This window comes from Pygoscelis adeliae, unplaced genomic scaffold, assembly GCF_000699105.1.
Source record: "Pygoscelis adeliae isolate BGI_AS28 unplaced genomic scaffold, ASM69910v1 Scaffold181, whole genome shotgun sequence".
NCBI classification, from domain to species: domain Eukaryota; kingdom Metazoa; phylum Chordata; class Aves; order Sphenisciformes; family Spheniscidae; genus Pygoscelis; species Pygoscelis adeliae.
Window position 1 is genome coordinate 3,002,321 of NW_008824360.1, and position 18,806 is coordinate 3,021,126.

At 40.3% G+C, this 18,806-nt stretch overlaps 1 protein-coding gene across 5 annotated transcripts in view; it reads left to right on the forward strand.

Moving 5' to 3' along the window:
- The window catches only part of NFIA (nuclear factor I/A), a 246,694-nt gene that overhangs the window by 119,810 nt on the left and 108,078 nt on the right, over positions 1–18,806 (forward strand). For all 5 annotated transcript variants that reach the window (XM_009319810.1, XM_009319812.1, XM_009319811.1 and 2 more), the window contains exon 2: positions 11,046–11,111. In XM_009319810.1, coding sequence (XP_009318085.1) covers positions 11,046–11,111 — 66 coding nt within the window. The remainder of the gene's footprint in view (positions 1–11,045; positions 11,112–18,806) is intronic.

Sequence of the window (18,806 nt, forward strand, 5' to 3'; positions counted from 1 at the left end):
TTAAAAATGTAATCAAGTCAAGCTGTCTGTTCATCAGATCATAACCATGGCTTTAAAAGTTTGATTAAAATTTTGTCTACACAGTGTAGTTACGGGTTTTGAGAGCTCTGGACTTTTCTGGTTTTAATTTTCTTCCTCAAAATTTAGTTTTGCAGCACTGGGACCAAATGAAAATGGATTTTAGGTTGTATTTTCAGAGTCAACACATTAAGGTTAATCTTTTTCAATGTGTGAGTGTGGGGGAAGGGAATCCTACCTTATATATGTATGCCCAACTCTTTCATATATTTGTAATGATCCACTGTCCTTTAAGCTGTAGATACAGTTCCATTTCTCCATTATTTATGGCCATTGTACCTTAGATTTTGCTGTAACTCAGCGTGGTGGCTCTGTACGGAGCCTGCAGGATGTTACTTCTCTCTGAGTTTTAACTTTATCTTCCACTTGTGTGTCTTACAAACACAGCAGAAACACAGAACAAGTAGGCTGCCTACCAAAAGGCTGCTTTTTTTTCTGCCCGAGTCTATGTTGTTGATGCCAACATGATACTGATGCAACAAAACACGTCCTGATTTTTATGGTAATTCTCTGTTCTTCTTCACAGTCTACAATACTGTGAGAGTAGAAACATATCCACGGAGTGGCGATCAGTGGCAATTCTTTGTGGGCAAAATCGTCTGACTTTTCAGTTCAAGAAAGGCTTTGGACTGATGGCAGTATTTCTGCAATTGTTTTCAGAAAAAAAGGCAAGAGAGAGGAAGGTAGGGATGGAGGAAAGGGAACTATTGAGCGGCTTTTTCTGCTGTATAATTTTATATATCCATGTATTTTTGCCAGCAGTTTAATTTTGCATAAAGCTTAAGAAAACCTGAAATGGAAATTTTTCACATGCCACGTTGAACTCCTCAGAGTGCACAGAACAAGGAAAAGACGTTCTGCCAGGAAAAAAAAATTAAAAAAAAAATTGGCCACTACAACCAAATATGTACTTAACGGGCTGAAATGGGAGCCAAGAGGAAAGGTGTCAGATACATCAAAATGAAAGGGAGTTGTGAAAACGGGGCTGCTAGTGTAGATGCATAATAAAAAAATAGTACCTAAACTTGGTTCAGTTTGCCCCATCTGTAACTTGTAATTAATCTGGTATTGACAAAACCTCCATGGAATATTAGTTCACCTTTTGTTTATTCCTTAGATAATCACATGTATTTTTATTATCAACATTGGTTTTCCCTGTGTGAAATAGAATAATCCTTAATAGGGAAAATGGGCCCATTCTTCGAGATATTAGTTCTTTTTAAGTATTCTTTATTCTGTTTGATGTATAGATTTCTGTGTGAATTTTTGGTTAATCATAGGAAAAATTTAAACCTGTCCTTTAGGAGAAAGAGAAGCGGGAGAGGTTGAAAAAGGAGGAGGAGATCAGGGGGTTTGCCCCGTTTGTTGGTTTGGTGAGGGTTTTTCTTTGGTTTTGCTGGCTGATGAAGTCTTGAATGGCTCTGGCTGCAGAGAGAACTTAGCAAGAGGCACAGACTGAAATATATAAACACTCTGATGGTCTCCAGAAACAGCTAGGTTATTCCCGTGATGTTAAAAAGGCGAGTTTTGGAAAGCAGTTTAAGAAGGCAGTGCTCATTGTCAGGGAGTGGGTTTTACTTGGCTTTTTGATGGAGGGCAGGTTTGAACAATTCTTTATTCCTGTCTGCTACGGAAAATCTAGAGAGCCTCCTTGGTCGTGACCTTGTAGCACCGTGCGTCTTGGCCAAAGGAGCAGTACCAGACCGCCAGCTACTGCTTGGGCAGCATGGATAAAGAATGAGGATGGGCACTGATGAGAGTAGCCTGGGAATACGCAGCTCCCTGCCTTGGGTCCCATAAGGATGAGTTTGTCACAATGAATAAATAACAAGGGGATGGTGGGGGATAGAGATTAATTGGGTGACTGTACTACCGCCAATGGAGTCTCACCATATGGTGGACATAATCCTGCTTTGCTGGTTGGTTTACTCACCAGTGTAAAATTGCATAGAAGCAGACCTGGAGACTTTGACCAAAGCTACCAGATCTGCTCATCACAGTTTCATCTTCACTTGCCTTTATACATGAAGTCAGGCATTGCAAAACCAGCTATTTAGTCACCGTGAATACTGTTGTTGTTATTGTTAAATTGAGTTAGAAATACTCTGGAGAGAAATGCAGAAATGATTTCTTGTTTTTCAAAATACCTAATAAAAAAAAAAAAGCAAGTGAAACAGTAGCTGAGAGTGACTGGAAATATCCCTTCTAGGTGACTTTGGATCCACTCTAACAAGTAATTTTCTATATAATGTAGTTCAAGGGTTCCTAAGCGGTCAGTGCCGTTGCTGTTGTAATGGCTGTATTGGTGGGAATGATACTTTATTATCTAGAGCAGCGGCTTGAGAGCTCAGCTCCGTGCTTTTTACTCCTTTTAGTAACTGTGCCTTTGAAGGTAAATCACTTAACCTCTATGTGCCTCCTTCATCCCTGTGTAAAGTGAGCATAGTTATGCTCACCTTTCTCACAGAGGTATTGTAAAGCTTAGTTTAATGTTAATAAGATGTTTTAATTTCCAGGATAAAAGGATGTTCTATAAATATACATTAGAAGTAATAATAGTTTTAATGTATGCCATTATTTTATAACAGTGCTTTTCTAGTTTTAGAAATTTTTTAGTGGTTTGAAATTATTACAGAATCCGTTTTTGTTAATTAAAGATTGACATTCGGGCAAAATTTGTTGAATTGTTCTATAAATTCAGATCCGTGTGCACCGAGCATGCCCAGAGCCGTGCTTACCTGCACTTTGGGATCATCAGTACGGCCCTTCAGCTTTTAAAACAACTCTTTGATGCATGTGCTCAGAAGTTTGATGGCTTCTAAATAGAATGGTTCAAATATTTCAAAGCACTTGAGATTCGTATAGTGTGAAGCAATTTAAAATTATTGTACTGCAATTAATTTTAAATAACTGAGCACTGCATATGTCTAGAAACCCATACAGATCCAAATGGAAGCTCTCTAAAAATTGAAATGATTCAATAAATTTAAATCACTCTGAAGAAATGGATGTAAGTACTGTAAATCATTTTGTGAGGGGGATAAGCAAATTTTCTAGAAGTGAATCTGAGGGTAGAGACTCTAATTAGATTTTTTATTTTGGGGTTTATGATGATGAAATGTAGGTTAATTTATATTTCCCAGGGATATGAGGGCAGCTCTTGTTGATCCATATGGTTTCTTGTAGCTCTTACATAGGCTGCTTTTTTTTTATTTCCCAAGATTACAGAAACTTAGCAATCCAACTTTGCACATATTTTTTTCCATTACAAATATCTTTCCCTCCAAATCTGTATAAAAAGACATGAGAAAAATATTGGTCCACAGCTAGAAATGCCAAGTATATTTTTAAATGCAGCTAAAAAAATACTGCAGAATTAAACATTATGCAGCATGGTAGCTAACATTTTGTGGAGCTGGACTGCTCAATGAATATGAATTTTTATACCCCTAAATCACTGATTCAGGTACGACCCGTATCTGTAGGTACCAAAGTGGATTACTGTCTGATAGCTGTTCGTTAGCTTAGGGCATGTTCTCTGTCCTTTCCTTACGGATGTATTAGAAAGATGCTATCTAATGTAGGAAGGCTGGTAAAAATATTGATGCGAGACCTATTGGAAAGTAATGTCATTTCCATTGGCTTCAGCTCAGCTCCAGGAAAATCCGCGTGCCGGTTCCTCCTTCTGCCGCAGCGAAGCGCGGTTGTGTGCAGCTCTCTGTGCCATGCACTTAGCTCTAGGATTACAATTCCTCCCAAGTACTGGAGCCAGAAATTAGAAATTAGTGCTACCGCTGACACTTGCCTGACCCTTCTGTTTCACTGTTTCCCTAACAGCCACAGAAAAAATAGGACAGCGCAGTCCCTCTTCGTGCAAGTGCTCGGCACTTGCTGTTGGCACGCGTGCTTCCTCCGGAGACGTTGCCACCTCTTGGCAAATGGCTCGCGAGGGTCCGGCCGCCATCCCGCGCCAGCAGTGAGGTGTCTCAGCTCCTCGGGGTGGGACAGAGCCCTTCGCGGCCAAGGGTGCCGCTCCACCAAGCTAGTTGTTGCAGTCTGGGGAGAAAATTTATTTTTTAATTTGCTCCATGTCTGGTGGGCTCTTCCCAGGCGGAGGAGCTGCAGAAAGCGAGAGGGGCCCTGCTGCAGGGTCTTACTTAAGGCCTTACCTTACTTTTAGACAGTTGTCATTATCTTTGTCTAAAGGTCATGGCTAAATTGAATAAAAGGAAAGCTGTGTGTTCCTGTCGATGCACAATGGCAGTATTGACTTTCCTAATCCAGTTTGCTGAGGGGTGAGAGAATTAAATTAGATATCTAAGCACAGAAATTGAGAGCCTTTGAAAACAAAGATAAGGAGACAGCCTGTATTTTCCTTTTCCTGGGAGCTCTGGGCTCAAGATTTTGCAGGTGTGTCATCTGATCCATGGCTTGCATCGATCAAAACTGTGCCAATGCATATTTAATTAGCAAGGGGACCCTGGATGCATTATGGCCATCATCCCTATATTGAATGGACTGTCAGACTTTCTGAATGCTTCCCCACCCCCCCCGCTTCGTTGTTTGGGGAGCTTCTGCATTTTGTCTGAGCAGCTAAAAGTTTCTTTGTTTTTAGCTGGTGATGCATACAGCACCACTGAGGAGAATACAAACAAGTAAAGTCCTAAAGTGTTTATTTTGTCTAGGAAAAAGGGCTGAACCAATTTGAATCCTTTGGGTAACGGATTTTTGTATCTCTTGGAATTAAAAAAAACACAGTTGCATGATGTTTACTTTAAGAATATTTTATTATAACAAATAAAATCTGTGCTGTGGGATTTCTTAAGGAAGCCTTTGATGACAATTTGAATTAAGTCAAAATTAACGTTTGCTACTGCAAAGGAATAAATAGAAAATGTTCCAGAAATGAATCAGTAAGCAGGAATCAAAGGCTGTAAACTGTTTTAAAAACAAACATTTAGAAGTGAATCAAATACTTGTTTGTAAAATCAAGGAACAAATATGGGAATACACAGATTCCCCACATTCTAGGCTATCACACGATAGCAGTAAATCATTTATGGGCTTGTGAGAACAAAGAAAGTTGATTTAAAATAAAACCGTTTTGATACAGCTTTAGGGTCTTGCAGCCTCACAGTGAAGTTTCACGTTCTTATTTCCTATGAGGAGGAAAGTAATCAGGAATTTCTGCATCCAAAAAAAGTTAGCGGGGGAGTTGTGGAGATCTTTGTTTGCATCTACCTTGCTACAAAGCTGCCCCAGCAGACAGAGTGTTGCCTGATAAACAGATGTAATACACAAAGTCTGCTTACAATACCGAGCAACAGACTGTGGGCACATGTTTTGGTCTCATTCAAACTCATCAGCATAGTCTAGCTAGCTGTTTTGTTGCTAGTCTACTTACAGGGTAGCTTAGTAGCGTCTTACTGGTGAAGTAACAAGGAGGGTTTTTGCCACAAAAGTTTTGCGGCAAGGGCTCATGGGAAAATCATTTGCATACATCTTGTTACAAAGGCTGACTACTTCCTGGCTTAGACAAAGTGTTGCCTGATAAACAGACTTAACACACAAATGTCTGTCTGGAATAAACAACAGCAAGCTTTGATTTACATTTCCATTATCAAAGATAATCTCTTTCCCAGTGTACAGGAATTAAGAGTCCTCGCCTTATTAAAAAAAACAGGCTGGCACCGCAGGGATTTTATCACTGCAGAACCTTATTCGTGAGCTGCGGGGATGGGGCGTACTGTACAGGGGGATATAAAATAAAACTGGAAATCTGGTACGGATATGTACATGTGTGACGGTGAGGTGTATGATAATGAAGCACTTTGAACTCCCTATAAAAGTTGACTTGAAAGCGATCGCTGGAGTTAAATGGAGAACCAGGCCTTCCTTAAAAGAAATAGTAGTAGCCACCAAAATAGCTGTAAATAGTAATTGTAGCATATATGGAGCAATCCCTATGTGTTTATATTATAATGTATAATGAAGGGCAAGTGAGAGTAAAAAAGCCTCAGTCCTGCTGCTGGCTTCTGTTTGTAAATCCCTTAAGCTCACCACGCAAGACTGTATATAAAGGAGCATGATTTAGATTTTTTTTTTAACGTATATAAATCTTCGGTAGAATCCATGCCCAAAATTATAGATGAAAAATTTATTGCATGAACACAACCCAGCCATATAAATTTTTTATTACAAATAGGACTCTGAAACTTGAATAAAATATGTCAGTTTATTATACAATATTTCCCCCCCTTAAAACATGATATGAATGGAAAATTTAACTTGTGCACTTCTGCGGTGCTTCTGCGAGGTGCTGGGCTGGCAGCGGAGGAGAGGGAGCCCGCTTTATTTAGCTGCAGAGCAGGCTCAGCATGGGCAGTGGCAGCGCAGCCTTGCTCATCTGGCATTGCCGGTAATTTTTTTTCTCCACTATGTGGGGATCACCTTTACTGTTTAGAGGATAGATGCATCTGCACCTGAATTAGCACGCTGGCTGCTAGTGAGTGCTCAGTTGCTGGTGGGGGCTGGCTCTACATAGTTAAAAAATAATCTTGACACCCGTTAATTCCGTTTGCGCAGACCAGCAGACAATAAGGCCGGTCCCTGTAGGTCACTGCCACCCCAGGCTGGATTCAGCACGCCCTGGAAAACACGGCGTGTCGAGAAAGTGCGAGTGCCCAAGAAAGTGTTCCGTTTCTCCAAAGTCAGGTAGCCATGAATAGGTTTAGCACTGGGAAGTGCCATGACACTCAAAGTGGGCTTTTTTGGTGGAGGAGTGTAACAACTCTTCACCGCCTGTGTCACAGTCTACAAAAAAGAACAACATTGTCAGTCTGTTGACATTGGTCCTGTCCACCGGCCAGACTTTCCTGGGAAGGTTTTATTCTTTCCAAACAATGGAGCGCTCCCTTCCAGCACTGCGAGCCCTGCTTCCACGCAGCCGTCGTGCAGCCCGGCTGGAGCTGCGCTCCTGCTGCAGCTGAAAAGGAGAGCTGCGTATTGAAAATTCCAGAGCTTCCGTCCTGGAGCTGAAGGTCCCTGCCTGCTTACGGTTTGAGATCAGGCAGACTTGGGTCTCAGGTGTAACCACCTCGGTCGCGCTGGGGTAGCATATGCTTAAGAAACAGATCCAAAGAGGAACAGAGAGTAGAGACATAGTAGGAAATGCTACTTCGGAAAAACTAGCCTGTTTTGTTGGGTTTTTTTTTTCTTTATCCCTTAATCATAGTTGATTCTTGGAAGTAGAGAGTAAAATAGCTTCGGCATGCTTTTTATCCTGTTTCCCCATGATTACAGTTGATACCAGATCCCCTTGAGCTTCTCTTGTCCAGTAACCTTGACTTCAGTATACATACTCACGCTAACTCCGGCTAGTTCAGGGTTAAAAAATCCAACCACTAACTTTTCTTTAACTAAAAAAGCCCCCAAATAAAACCCATTGTGCTATTCAAGATTAAGCTTCCTTAAATATAAAACTAGATTCCTTGGTGATTTTTTTTTTTTTTAAATCGGCAATCTTATGGTTCCTCACTATATTTCCAACTCCATCTGAAATCATTTAAATCCTCCCCTTAATAACATGCACTTTATTGTAATATACAGATTCTTTGGCTTCCTACCAGCCTTAGCTTAAGGCACCAATGAAACTCGTTGCCGCAGGGGGCCATGGATTCAAGAGGGGCTCGCATCTACTGTATATTTTGTTTTGTATGTTTTCCAATGGCTCTAATTATTGCAGGTGGTAGAATTTAACTGGCAGTGTTGTTGCTAAAGAATATAGGCATAAAGTGTATACTGTTTTGCAGAGTGGCTATCAAATATATAGAAAAGAGAAAATCAAATGAATTGTTAAACTGCTCTATAGTAAGTGATTTTATTGATTTAATGCAAATGGTTATGAAAACGATCTTCCATTTATATCAATTATGTATGGGCAAAAATTAATTTATTCCTCCGGTCACCTGTTTGGCTAACTGACTCAGCAGGACAGCCATTCCCCCTCCCATTGTAGCCAAGTCCACAAAACACTAAACATTCAGAAAACTGGAATTTTAAAGTTTCCATGTGCAAAACAACAAAAAAGCCCCGACAGGAGTTACTGCCAACTGCTGAAAAAGCAGAGAGCGAGTGGTGGAGGCTGAGCAAGACTCTGTCGTCCTAGGCAAGACTGTAAAATACAACGGCTCTGATTTTGCCAATCCCTTAACCATGTGGCGGCACATTTATATGTACCGGATCATCTGCAGCATCTGAATAAAATCAGGGAAGCAAAATTCTGCATATAAACATTTTGGCTAAGTGCCTTAACTCGGTCTTCTTATCTGGGGTTTCCACAAGATGCCACCTTGCATAACAATGCTGAGCATACGCTTGCCCGGTACATGTTTTCGGTAGCCTCCTGTGATCTCTACTGCAGTATAGATTGGTTTTAATTCTACATCGTCCTGCATTTTATTGCTCCATGCCTCTCCACGAAGAATAGCACTTAAAGTCTTTGTTGTCTTTTTTAGAAATTAATATTGAATTTCAGCAGAAGGGGTGGGTTACAGGAAAACAGAATTGGGAAAAATGTTATCGCAGTAGCCAGAGTAATAAAAGAAGAAAGTTAAGATTCAGTATGCAAATAAATGTCCTACGGCCAGTAGTGTCTCTCTTGTGCCACTAGCTTTGGTGTTGGAAAAACAGCACTCAACACAAACAAAAGTACTTTGTTTCTCAAAATCCAGGAGCAGCTCCCGCTCTGTGTGCTGCCCACCGGCTGCAGGGCTGTGCTGGGGAATGAGGGTGCCAGGCTGGGGGCTGAGAGCACCAGCACCGAGCCCAGCTCCCGCGGCTGCCACAGAGCCCTCGTCCCTCTCGCTGCTTCGCTGGATTGTTTAAAAATTTGAAAGGAAAACATGCTTTGAGTCCCATATTTCTGCAGTAACTTTTTCAAATATATAAATTTTTGTGGAATTCTGACCCTACTTTAAACATAAAGCCCAAACGCTGGTTGAACCATGGCTTGCTGGAGGAAAAGAAAAACCTAAAAAATAAGCAAAAGCCTAATGCCTGCCCTGTAAAATGAAATCCGTTGAATGTTGACTTTGAACTAAATATTTTACATTCCTAATATTTTACCTTTGTTTCTACCTTTGCGGTATCGGAAACATCAAACTTCTTGCCAAAATCTAGTGTCCAGAATATAACAGCACTGTGCATACTACCCGGTAGTCTATCTGCTGTCACTGATTTCAGCTTCAGTTAAAGATAACTCAGAAAGTCAATATTTAAAACAAAATTGCAGAAGTGAGAATAATTTTTTTCACTGAGCTTCACTGGCGAAATTATTAAAAATAATAAATACAAGAGAGAGGAAATGGATTCTGGACACACTAGGAAACAGATCACTTTTTAGGAGAATTTCATTGATTTTAAATAGAAGTATCAGGACTGAAGCTTTCTTTGCTAAATATCCTGAATGTTTATATTCTGAAATTTATCAAAATTTGTTTTGTGAGCACTTTTTTTACTTGTAGTTTTTAATTTATACAAGATTGTCCTCTGAGCTACTGAATGATACCTAATGCATAAAGTCAGCAGGTAAAAAAAATTTGAATATTTAAAATAGGCATTTTCTTTATAGTGCTCTGCGGTAATTAAAATCTTCATTTGCTTAAAAGCAAGGAACCTTTTTAAAGCAATAAATTAGCATTGCTTGACCCAAGGTCACTAGTAGTACTGCTTCTTCCAGCGCTATTAATACCTCAAAGAAAAAGAAGGGGTGGTGTTATCACTCTGTTGCAATAGAAGTAAGATTTTCAATTTAATCACAGTTAAGTGTCATGACCTTTTGATCTTGCATTGACTTCTCACTGAAATGTGGTCAAATTTCAGACAGCTAATTCTAAACTCTGCAAAGTCAAGGTGAAGTCAGAAAATAGGTTTGCCACGATTGGGGGTGTTTTTGATGCAGTAGCAAGTGGTTTCATTTCCTAAGTTTTGTTTCACAGCAAAAACTTTTTTAATGGGATCAATAAATTACAGAACAATTTCTGAGGGGAAAAAAAAAAAGAAATCTTTTTCTATTTGTATTAATTGTGAAAACAGTAATTTGAGGGATTTTTTGTAAAATATTTTTCCACACAGGTAAAGGGACCTTTTTCCCAATTCATAGTGATAGAAATAATTAAGAAGGAAAATACTATTTGACTAAAGCTTCTACTAGGAATAATTTTTGAACCAAAGAGCAATCATCTTCACATAAAGTAGAGTTAATAATGAGTAAAAAATGCAAAACACTCATATTTACACATATCCTTTTATAGGTCATTTTATTATTTTAAGCAAATAAATTGTGTTCGTTGGAGAGCGTTAGCTGGGAGTTTGTAGGACCCATTATTTGCACAAGTTCTAAAGCAGTTCATCCAGTATCTGGCCTCATTTATACCACTGCAAATCAGGGACAACGCCGTACATTTCAGTGATTTTCTAGTACTGTAACCACTGCAAAAGTATGACAAAAATCAGCTCTTCTATCAGTTTTGCAGATTTTGTTCCAGAAATGTGTAGACAACAATCTCCATGACTTTGTAGTGTTGCTTTATATGCCTGCTTGAAAATATGTTTTGAGACTTTACTATGTGTTGGATTAAGGCTCTGGTTTGTATACAACTTAGAGGCGGCATTATAAAAAACATGTAGGAGAGTAGTTTAAATATGCCTTCTCTAAAAAGAAGGATTCTCAAAGCTTAATTTATGCTAACACACACACCAAGCACTCTGTGTAGTGCCGTAAACAAGATTCCCCTTTTTTTTTATAGCAAAAATATTACCTAGGCACGGGACTTTTGCATTATCATGTCCTAGTGCAACACTCCTGTCCTTAGTTTGTACTCTCAGCCTTTTGAGGAAGTCTGGCGCCTCTGATCTATTTTCCACAGCAGACCCTGTAATTTTTGGCTGTATTTTATGTTTTTCAGATTCAAGTCAATCTGAAAGTCCCAGCCAGCCAAGTGAAGCTGATATTAAGGACCAGCCAGAAAATGGTAAGTTCTTACCTGCTGCTCCTGCTTTGGGATATTAAAACAGCCCATATTTATAAAGATTTTTTTCCTATGTCTAATATAAAAAGATTAATCAGAATAATTGACATGGGATAGCTACAGATAGGTTGTGTACTTTCCTCATAGTTAAAGTGCTCCTGTTTCACTCATCTAAGGTAGCATTTGTTTCTCCAGTCCTGGAGTGAGTAATTTTTTCCCTTTAAAAATAGTTTTAATTAGGGAGATGCCATTAAAGAGCCTGCTGTATGCAACCCTTATCCTTATTCCTCCGTAGCAAAGGCTTTCAATCCCTGGGCCGTGAGTCATGACCCCCTAGGGGTGTGTGCTTCACCGCTTTCATTTTTATCTATGTGCTTTTAACTTCATTTTGTTTATTGATGCTCTCACATGACACACTGAAGTACCTAACTTTCGGTATGTGGCCAGCCATCATTTTAGAGTGCAGGATCTCAGAGAGTCCCGCGAAACAAAATGGTTGCTTTGAAATATGTTTCTGCAGACCCATTCTCTACTGCAAATTCTGCTAAACAAAACTGAGCAGCAACGCTCCCAAACATTGCAGTTTCAGGGCAGGACTGTGCACCTATAAGCATACCAGCTGCTCAGGCAGGTACCCACTGCAGGGCTGATACAGGTGCTACCGGCGTTGTCTGTATTTTTTTATCAGTGCGCTTTAAAGGTTGTAGATACTACGGGTAAGCAGGGCAGCGAGGCTCAACTAGAGCCTGTTGCTCCTTCTTTGTATGTTCGCGATACCATTGTTTCAGGTGGCAGCGGCTTGAGCTTATTTGGAAGTAGCAGCAGGACTGTGACTTTTGGGAACACTAATATTCTTTGAACTGGGACCGTTTTAAAGTAGAAGCAATAGCTTCTACTGAACCAATGGCTTGCTTTGTAAAGCAGCCCGAAAAAAAATCATTCAATAATAGTAAATTTCTATAGGGACTGTATGTGAAAAGATAAGTATGTGTGTAAGGGAACAGCTTCTCTTCCTTTTTATGTTTAAGTAAGGTAGACCTCAACAATTTTTGTTGGCCCATCGGCAACTGATTTTTGTTTTACTACTTATATTTAGGACTTAGAAATAATGTCTCCCAAAGTGAAAGTGATTATTATTAATAGTTTTTCTTGATTTTTTTTATCCATAACCAGATTTTTTTCATAAGACCTAAATGTAGATGGGGGATCCACTGTACTGGGGTCTACTGGGGATACACGGAAAAGAATATGTGTGAAGGGTTTTTGTCTCTAAAACCTGTCACCATTTTGGGATATGTAAATCCACCTTATGTAGAAATATTGTATCTGTAATAATACAACTGTGATTGCCCTTTCACAGAGCAACTAACTGCTTTCGCCTCAAATCCCTGCAACTGTATAAGTGTTCAGTGTGTGTTTTGGGGACTTTATTAGCAACCGAACAAGCTGCAAGTGGGAGTGAGGTTGAAGGGCTGCATTCGCATCCGGACTGCATTTGGATCAGGGTTTAAACGGCAGATAGAATTAAAGGAAGAAGAAGAGGTTTAGGTGCATAAAAACTTTAAAATACCAGCATATATCATAAGACATAGAACATGGGGCTCATTGGGCTGGTAAGATTTTGGCTTTTAGGGTTCCTGTATTTTCCTCCCATTGAAATATGAAAGGTTTCATATTTTGATAGATTTTGTGCTGCTCATCTCTAAACATACCATCTTAAAACATTTCTGTTTTTTCTGAAAGACAGTGCCTAATTTCCCTTATCAATCCTGTTCACAGAAATTCTAATTTGTAGCCAAAGGATTGAGAGGTTAAGAGAAGAACTGACTAAACTGTGATTTTTGTTCTGCCAATTCTGCTATTTTTTTTGTGGTGAATATGTTGCCTATGTTTATTAAATCATATTTTAATTTAGAATGTATTAGGCACCAAGCATGTTATTATTTCGTGTTTAGATAATATTCTTTCACAGCTATTAAACCATAATTCTTACCCTGCAGTTTCTTAGTCTTAAGGAAGCCTGTTACTCAACAACGCCCCGAAAAGCAGCAATGTCAGTGTTTAATAATGTAAAATGTGTAAGAGCCTAGTGAAATGAAATATCTCTGATTTGGAGCCTGAGTCTTCCTTGTAAAACAAGCTTTTAGTGAATTCTTAGAACTTTACTGGTGACCTGCAAAAGGTACTTTTTTTTTAATAAACAGGAAAAGGATTTTGCTTTTTCTCAGTTTTACTAAAGGGTATTTTTCCCCACCACAGCAGAAGCCTCCTAACTGATTACGCACCTTTTGCAGTGCCTGTGTGGGAGATTTTCTTTACAAATGCATCTAACGCAGTCTGTTAGCCCTAAAGGGGTTGCTCCCCCTGGGCAGACGCTGAGCTCATTCTCAGCACACACAGCCCCAGCTTGCAGTGTACCCAGTGTGTAGATCAACACAGATCTGCAGCTCTTATCTACTGAACGTGAGGATGAAAGCAAAACTGCAGGCTTTAGAAAATGAAAAACCGCACGCACAGAAACGGACACAATAAATCATATTAACTGCGTTGTTCTACACTTGCTGTAGACCCACTTCCACAGGGCCTGATCCAAATCCCTCAGGAGTCAATGGGAGTCTCATAATTGATTTTACTGAGAGTGGGAATGAGCCCACACAGTGAGGATTTTTTTTTTTTAAATCAAAGAAAAATAGTATTGTGAATAATCTTATTCCCACTGACACTAACAGCAGAATGACCAGATTGAGGGCAGATCTGGAATCATTTTGTATGTGTTTCTGGAAGGCACAAAGAAGTATATCGATTAAGTACTACCTTTTACATGCATGCATTCCTTCATTTTAAAAAAATAAATCCTTAAAGGCCTTGTGAGGGTTATACAGCCTCTCTACTTGCCTGTTAATATCCTTTCTGTTCCACTCCATAAATTCTAGAGCTATTTATTATACACATATATTTTGCATACCTTGAGTAATGTAGGTTCAAAAGGGTCAACTATACAGCCCTGAAAAAGAAGGCCTCCTACTACAGATTTTAATTTATCATTTTAAATTGTATGTGTTCTTTTGGAAAGCCTGTATGGCTAACCTTCATTAAAGTGAAGTTCATGGGAAAAAAAGCTTTTCTTTTTTAGAGCCACTCCTTTTTTCTAGTGGGCTTTACAGTTGCATTTTCTGGAGCAGAATCATCACAGAGAAGATGGTGACATCTTCTGCTCTCGGTGGTGGCTTTAACACACTCTAGCCTTTCTTCAGCCTTTGTTAAGCCAGAATAGTTTTCAGGCAGTCACTTACCCGATCACTACTGCAAAAATTTACAGAAATATTAAGCATTTATTTTTTTCTAGAGAGAGAGATCCAGCATGATGGTCATGAAAAGCAAACATGCAGGCAAGACAGGGCTCATTCGTGCATGCATGGTCCAAGGTCCGGATGTCTTGTCCTGGAACCGGGGGTAAAGCTAACACATAACCGAATGATGTGCACGGTGCTGCTGTCTCTCAGGTCCATTAGCATGGGAAGGAGCTTCTCGGGGAGAGGAAGAAAACCCAGAATTTGTCTGTTTGTTATGTGGGTGAGGAAATTTGCAGGAGGGATTATGAAAGAGGCCAGCAACTTCATTTGAAAGGCAGGAGCATGTTCCAATGTCCTGATATTTTGCTCAAATGAGTTTTTTTTCTGACCAGCTGGGTGGAACACCAGTGTGGAAAATTCCCCACTTTTGTAGTTGCCTAATGGTATGTAAAGGCTTCATTTCAGTTGGCACCGCAAAGTGATTTTGCAATTCACCCAATCAAAAAAAAAAAGGTTATTGATTTTAAAAGCTTGTTAAATGCACTGGTTTGGTGTTGTATTTTATAAACAAACTAGTTTTCAGTGAACTGAGGATGACAAAATGGCTAGTCTGATGTAGTGAAGTGACTGCATGCCTGGGGATCAGGAACAACTGAATTCCCAGCTCAGCACTGCTGTGGACTCTCTCTAGGGCTTTTATTCTCTCTTTCAGTCATGGAAACGGCTATCAGATAGATTTTCTTTTTGTAAGTAGGATTATTTTAAACTTTTGTAGGAAAACTTTTCAGTCTCTTTGTCTGCAAAGTGGGGATATTTGTTATTCTAGCTTTCAGAGATTCACAGAATATTAAAAGTCAAATCCTGCTCTGCTCCAGCAGGAGTTTAACTCTGGAGAAAGGCAAGGAGGGTGTAGCACAAACTCATTAATAATTGTGGTACAGCGCTGTGTTACTGCTGTCAGTAAATGGATGTCAGACATCCACCAGGCGATGTTTGTGTTTGATGTGGTAGTACTGGCGAATTAATAACTGCAGCGTAAAGGTACACACGAAGTATACTGTGTAAAGCAGAAGAATGCTCTGTCATTTTCTACAGACAACTGATGTCTCTCGAGCATGTAGTATTGTGATTTGATAACTCAAAGTTGGTAGCACACCACTTTAATTGTGGATTAGCAAATTCTTTTTAAAGAAGTTGGTAAATTCTCCCATTTCAAGTGAGCAAGACAGCACTCATTATTACAGCTGATTACAAATGTGTGCCAAATTCATTGCTCAAACAATTTCTTTAGAGGGAGAGGCATTTATCTAAAAAATAAAAATGTTTAATGCCCAAACCAAATGCTTTTTAGTTTTAATGTATTCTTGCTGCTTTGAGCTGCAAGTACCTTAACAGCACTGCAGGAAATGAAAGGCACATTGTTCTTTGTAACATTAAAAAAAAAAAAGAAAAAAAAACAATGATGTACCGTAACTCACAGAACTCGTTTTTCAACCCTGCAGTAATTACACTGGACTTGTAAATATCATCTGTGAATTCTTTGCTTAAGTAGGGCTGGACTTGAGTATTAAACCTTAAAAAAATGTTTAAGTATATGCTTACTTTTCCATGCCTAAAAACATAAAGGAAGAAATTCTGGTCCTCAAGCTGTGGGGGAAAGAGAAGGCAATAGTGGGAACATACGCGAAGAAAAGTTTCCTTTTCTTCTTCTCTAGGCAAGGGTGGTCATGGCAGGCATAATACAGCTTTGGCTGCAAGGAAGGAGGGGATTATGTGCGATCTGGTAAAATGCAAAAGCAGCTTGTGGAAAGACCTCTCTGCTTTAACTAACTGGCTGCAGAGTCCAGCCCCTTTTTGTGTGCTTTCTTTCTGGTCCCAAAACCTGGCATTCTTGTTTCATACAGTGGGATAGCTTCAGCCAGTGGAAGTGGTGCCTGACTGGCTCGAGGGTTAGGCACCCTTCTTGGATGCAGAGTTCACTGTTCAAACCCTCCTCTCAAGCTGAGATGGGCAGAAAACATAACTGTTCTTTGTGGTTGTCCCCACCACTCAACTACACTGTCAGTTAAATGGTAGCTGAGAGACCTCCAATTCCTCGACAGCCAAATTTTTAACTAGTAAAAACATACTGCCTTCTGAGGCTATCCCTTCTTCTCAGGCCATACCTAACCTCCCATCTCCTCTACTTCAGGTGGAGTCCAGCTGCCTAGCGGGCTCTCTCAGCTGTGACTGAACTTGATGCCAACCAGCTTTACACTTACTCACCAAGGAGGTGCTGCAAGTGCAGCAGGACTTGAGGTGTCTGGAGGGTCAGCTGTCCTTGGATAGGCCCCTTAATTCCCACCTGAGGAGTGTGTCCTCTGAACACACAATGCTGAAACTGGTACTGTTAGAAAGTACATCATCTCAGATGACTAACATTCCCAAAACACCTCATTTGCAGCAGATAACCAAGCCTTGGAGAGAAAGTTTTCTATCAGTTACAGTTGCAAACAGGGCAATACAGTAATGGCAGCTTTTATTAGCGTTCTTGTTCATGGGATCATTTGCATCAGAATCTTATAAATGCAAGAAGACTCTCCTCTCTTGTTTACAGAGCAACACTGAGGAGTTATCACAGCCTGAGGGACTAATCTAAAATTAACTTTGCTTCAGAAAAAGCTTTAAAAAAAAAGCCCTTAGCATTTTCAATAAGGAATCTCATAGCTGGTGCTGAAGTCAAAGCTCCCGGTGATGTCAGCTTGTTTGCACCTTTGTAACTTGCCAGGACCAAATTCTGAACGGATTTGCACCCTTACAGATCACGTTGTCTACCGGGAACAGCAATGGGGAACTTTGTCCAGGTTTGAAAGCTATGTCCGAGCAGGGAAACCCTGGCGGGGCTGGTCTCCTCTGCCTTCCTGTGGGTTGGACAGAATCGGCTGTTGACTCTAACAGGACCCATCAGCTGACGAAGATCTGATGAGGTCCAACCTGTGTTTCATCACCCCCTGAGAGAGAGTGCATGTAGGCAGTTCTGAGAGCCAGCATTTCCCAAGGAAACAAAAGCAGATATGTCTGGTTATAAATTTAACTTACGTGTGATTTAGTCTTGCATTTTTTTCATCTTATTTCATTACAGATAGATTCCAACAAGAACTAGAAATACAGTATTTTAATCATAATAGTCTAGAACTGAAACTTTGCAACATCCAGCTGTATTTCCCAGCCAGTTTCATGACTGTCATGAAGAAGCGTCTGAATAATTAGGAAAGAAAACACCATTTTTCCCTATATTACCATATTTTCATTGAGATTCATACTCAAAGTCAAATGATTTTGTGGTCCAGATTGTGAGGCACAGTTACACTGTTTCCAGGATTTAGCGGGTCCTTTGCTAGGCTCAGGATTTAGCCTGCTTATCAGTAGCTGGCACTCTCTTGAGGGGATCCTGTGATGGCAACAGCGAAGGGTGTTGACTGTGAATCGGGCGAGATATGTGGTCGTCAATCAGAGTCGGTTCTGCAGCCTCTGCTGAGGCCGAGTGGAGAGCCTTTCTCATCAGTGACCTGCAGTGTTTGAGACTTGAGGATTGACAGAGGACTTCAGTTTTCACTGCTGCTAACCATTAACCTTCACAAGCAAAGCAGTCCCACAAAAAATTCATCCAAGGCGACTATGACAGGAAATATTCAAAGCATGAAATGAATGCTTATAGCATGACAAAGCAATGCTTGAAAGACATGAAACGTTCATTACCCTTGGAGTGGCTGAATGCTGCAAAGGAAAGGAGAAATAAAAATGTGGCTAGAGTATATATTTTTATTTCTACATGTGTGTGTACAGGAAAAAGTCAATGAACCTTTCCAGTGGATAAGGTGCATAAATACAGCTGCGATTATTCTAAGTCATTTCAAAATATATTTTTATTCTGTTGCTCTGTTCCATTCTTTCAGCGTATATTTATCCACAAGATAACAGCAAGGGCCATCTAGGGGGCAGCTTGGAAATGGGCTGGCCAGGAGCCCCCTCCTAAGAAGCTCCCGTGCCTCTGCGGGGCGAGTTTCCCTCCCTTGCTCTGCAGGGCCAAGGCTTTTCTTTGCCACACAGCAGTGCCAGGTTGCTGCTGGGTGCAGGCAGCCACGGCAGGGCTCTGCCCCTGTGCCGGCCCCTTCTACCCACATCCCACCTTTACATGTTGAGAGGTGCCTCGGTGCTAACTTCAGCCAGTCCTCCTGGGGTCCTGGGAAGGGCGGCTGGAGCTGTGAGCAATCTTCCAATTGTTCACTACAACCGGGTTTTTTTTCGTATGTCTTCTTGAGAGACTTGCTGTTTAATTAACAGCTGAGAGTTGTGTTGTGTCAGAGTAATTGTTACCGCCTGAGTGGACCACGGGCTGAAGGGTGCTTTTGAATACCACGCTTGC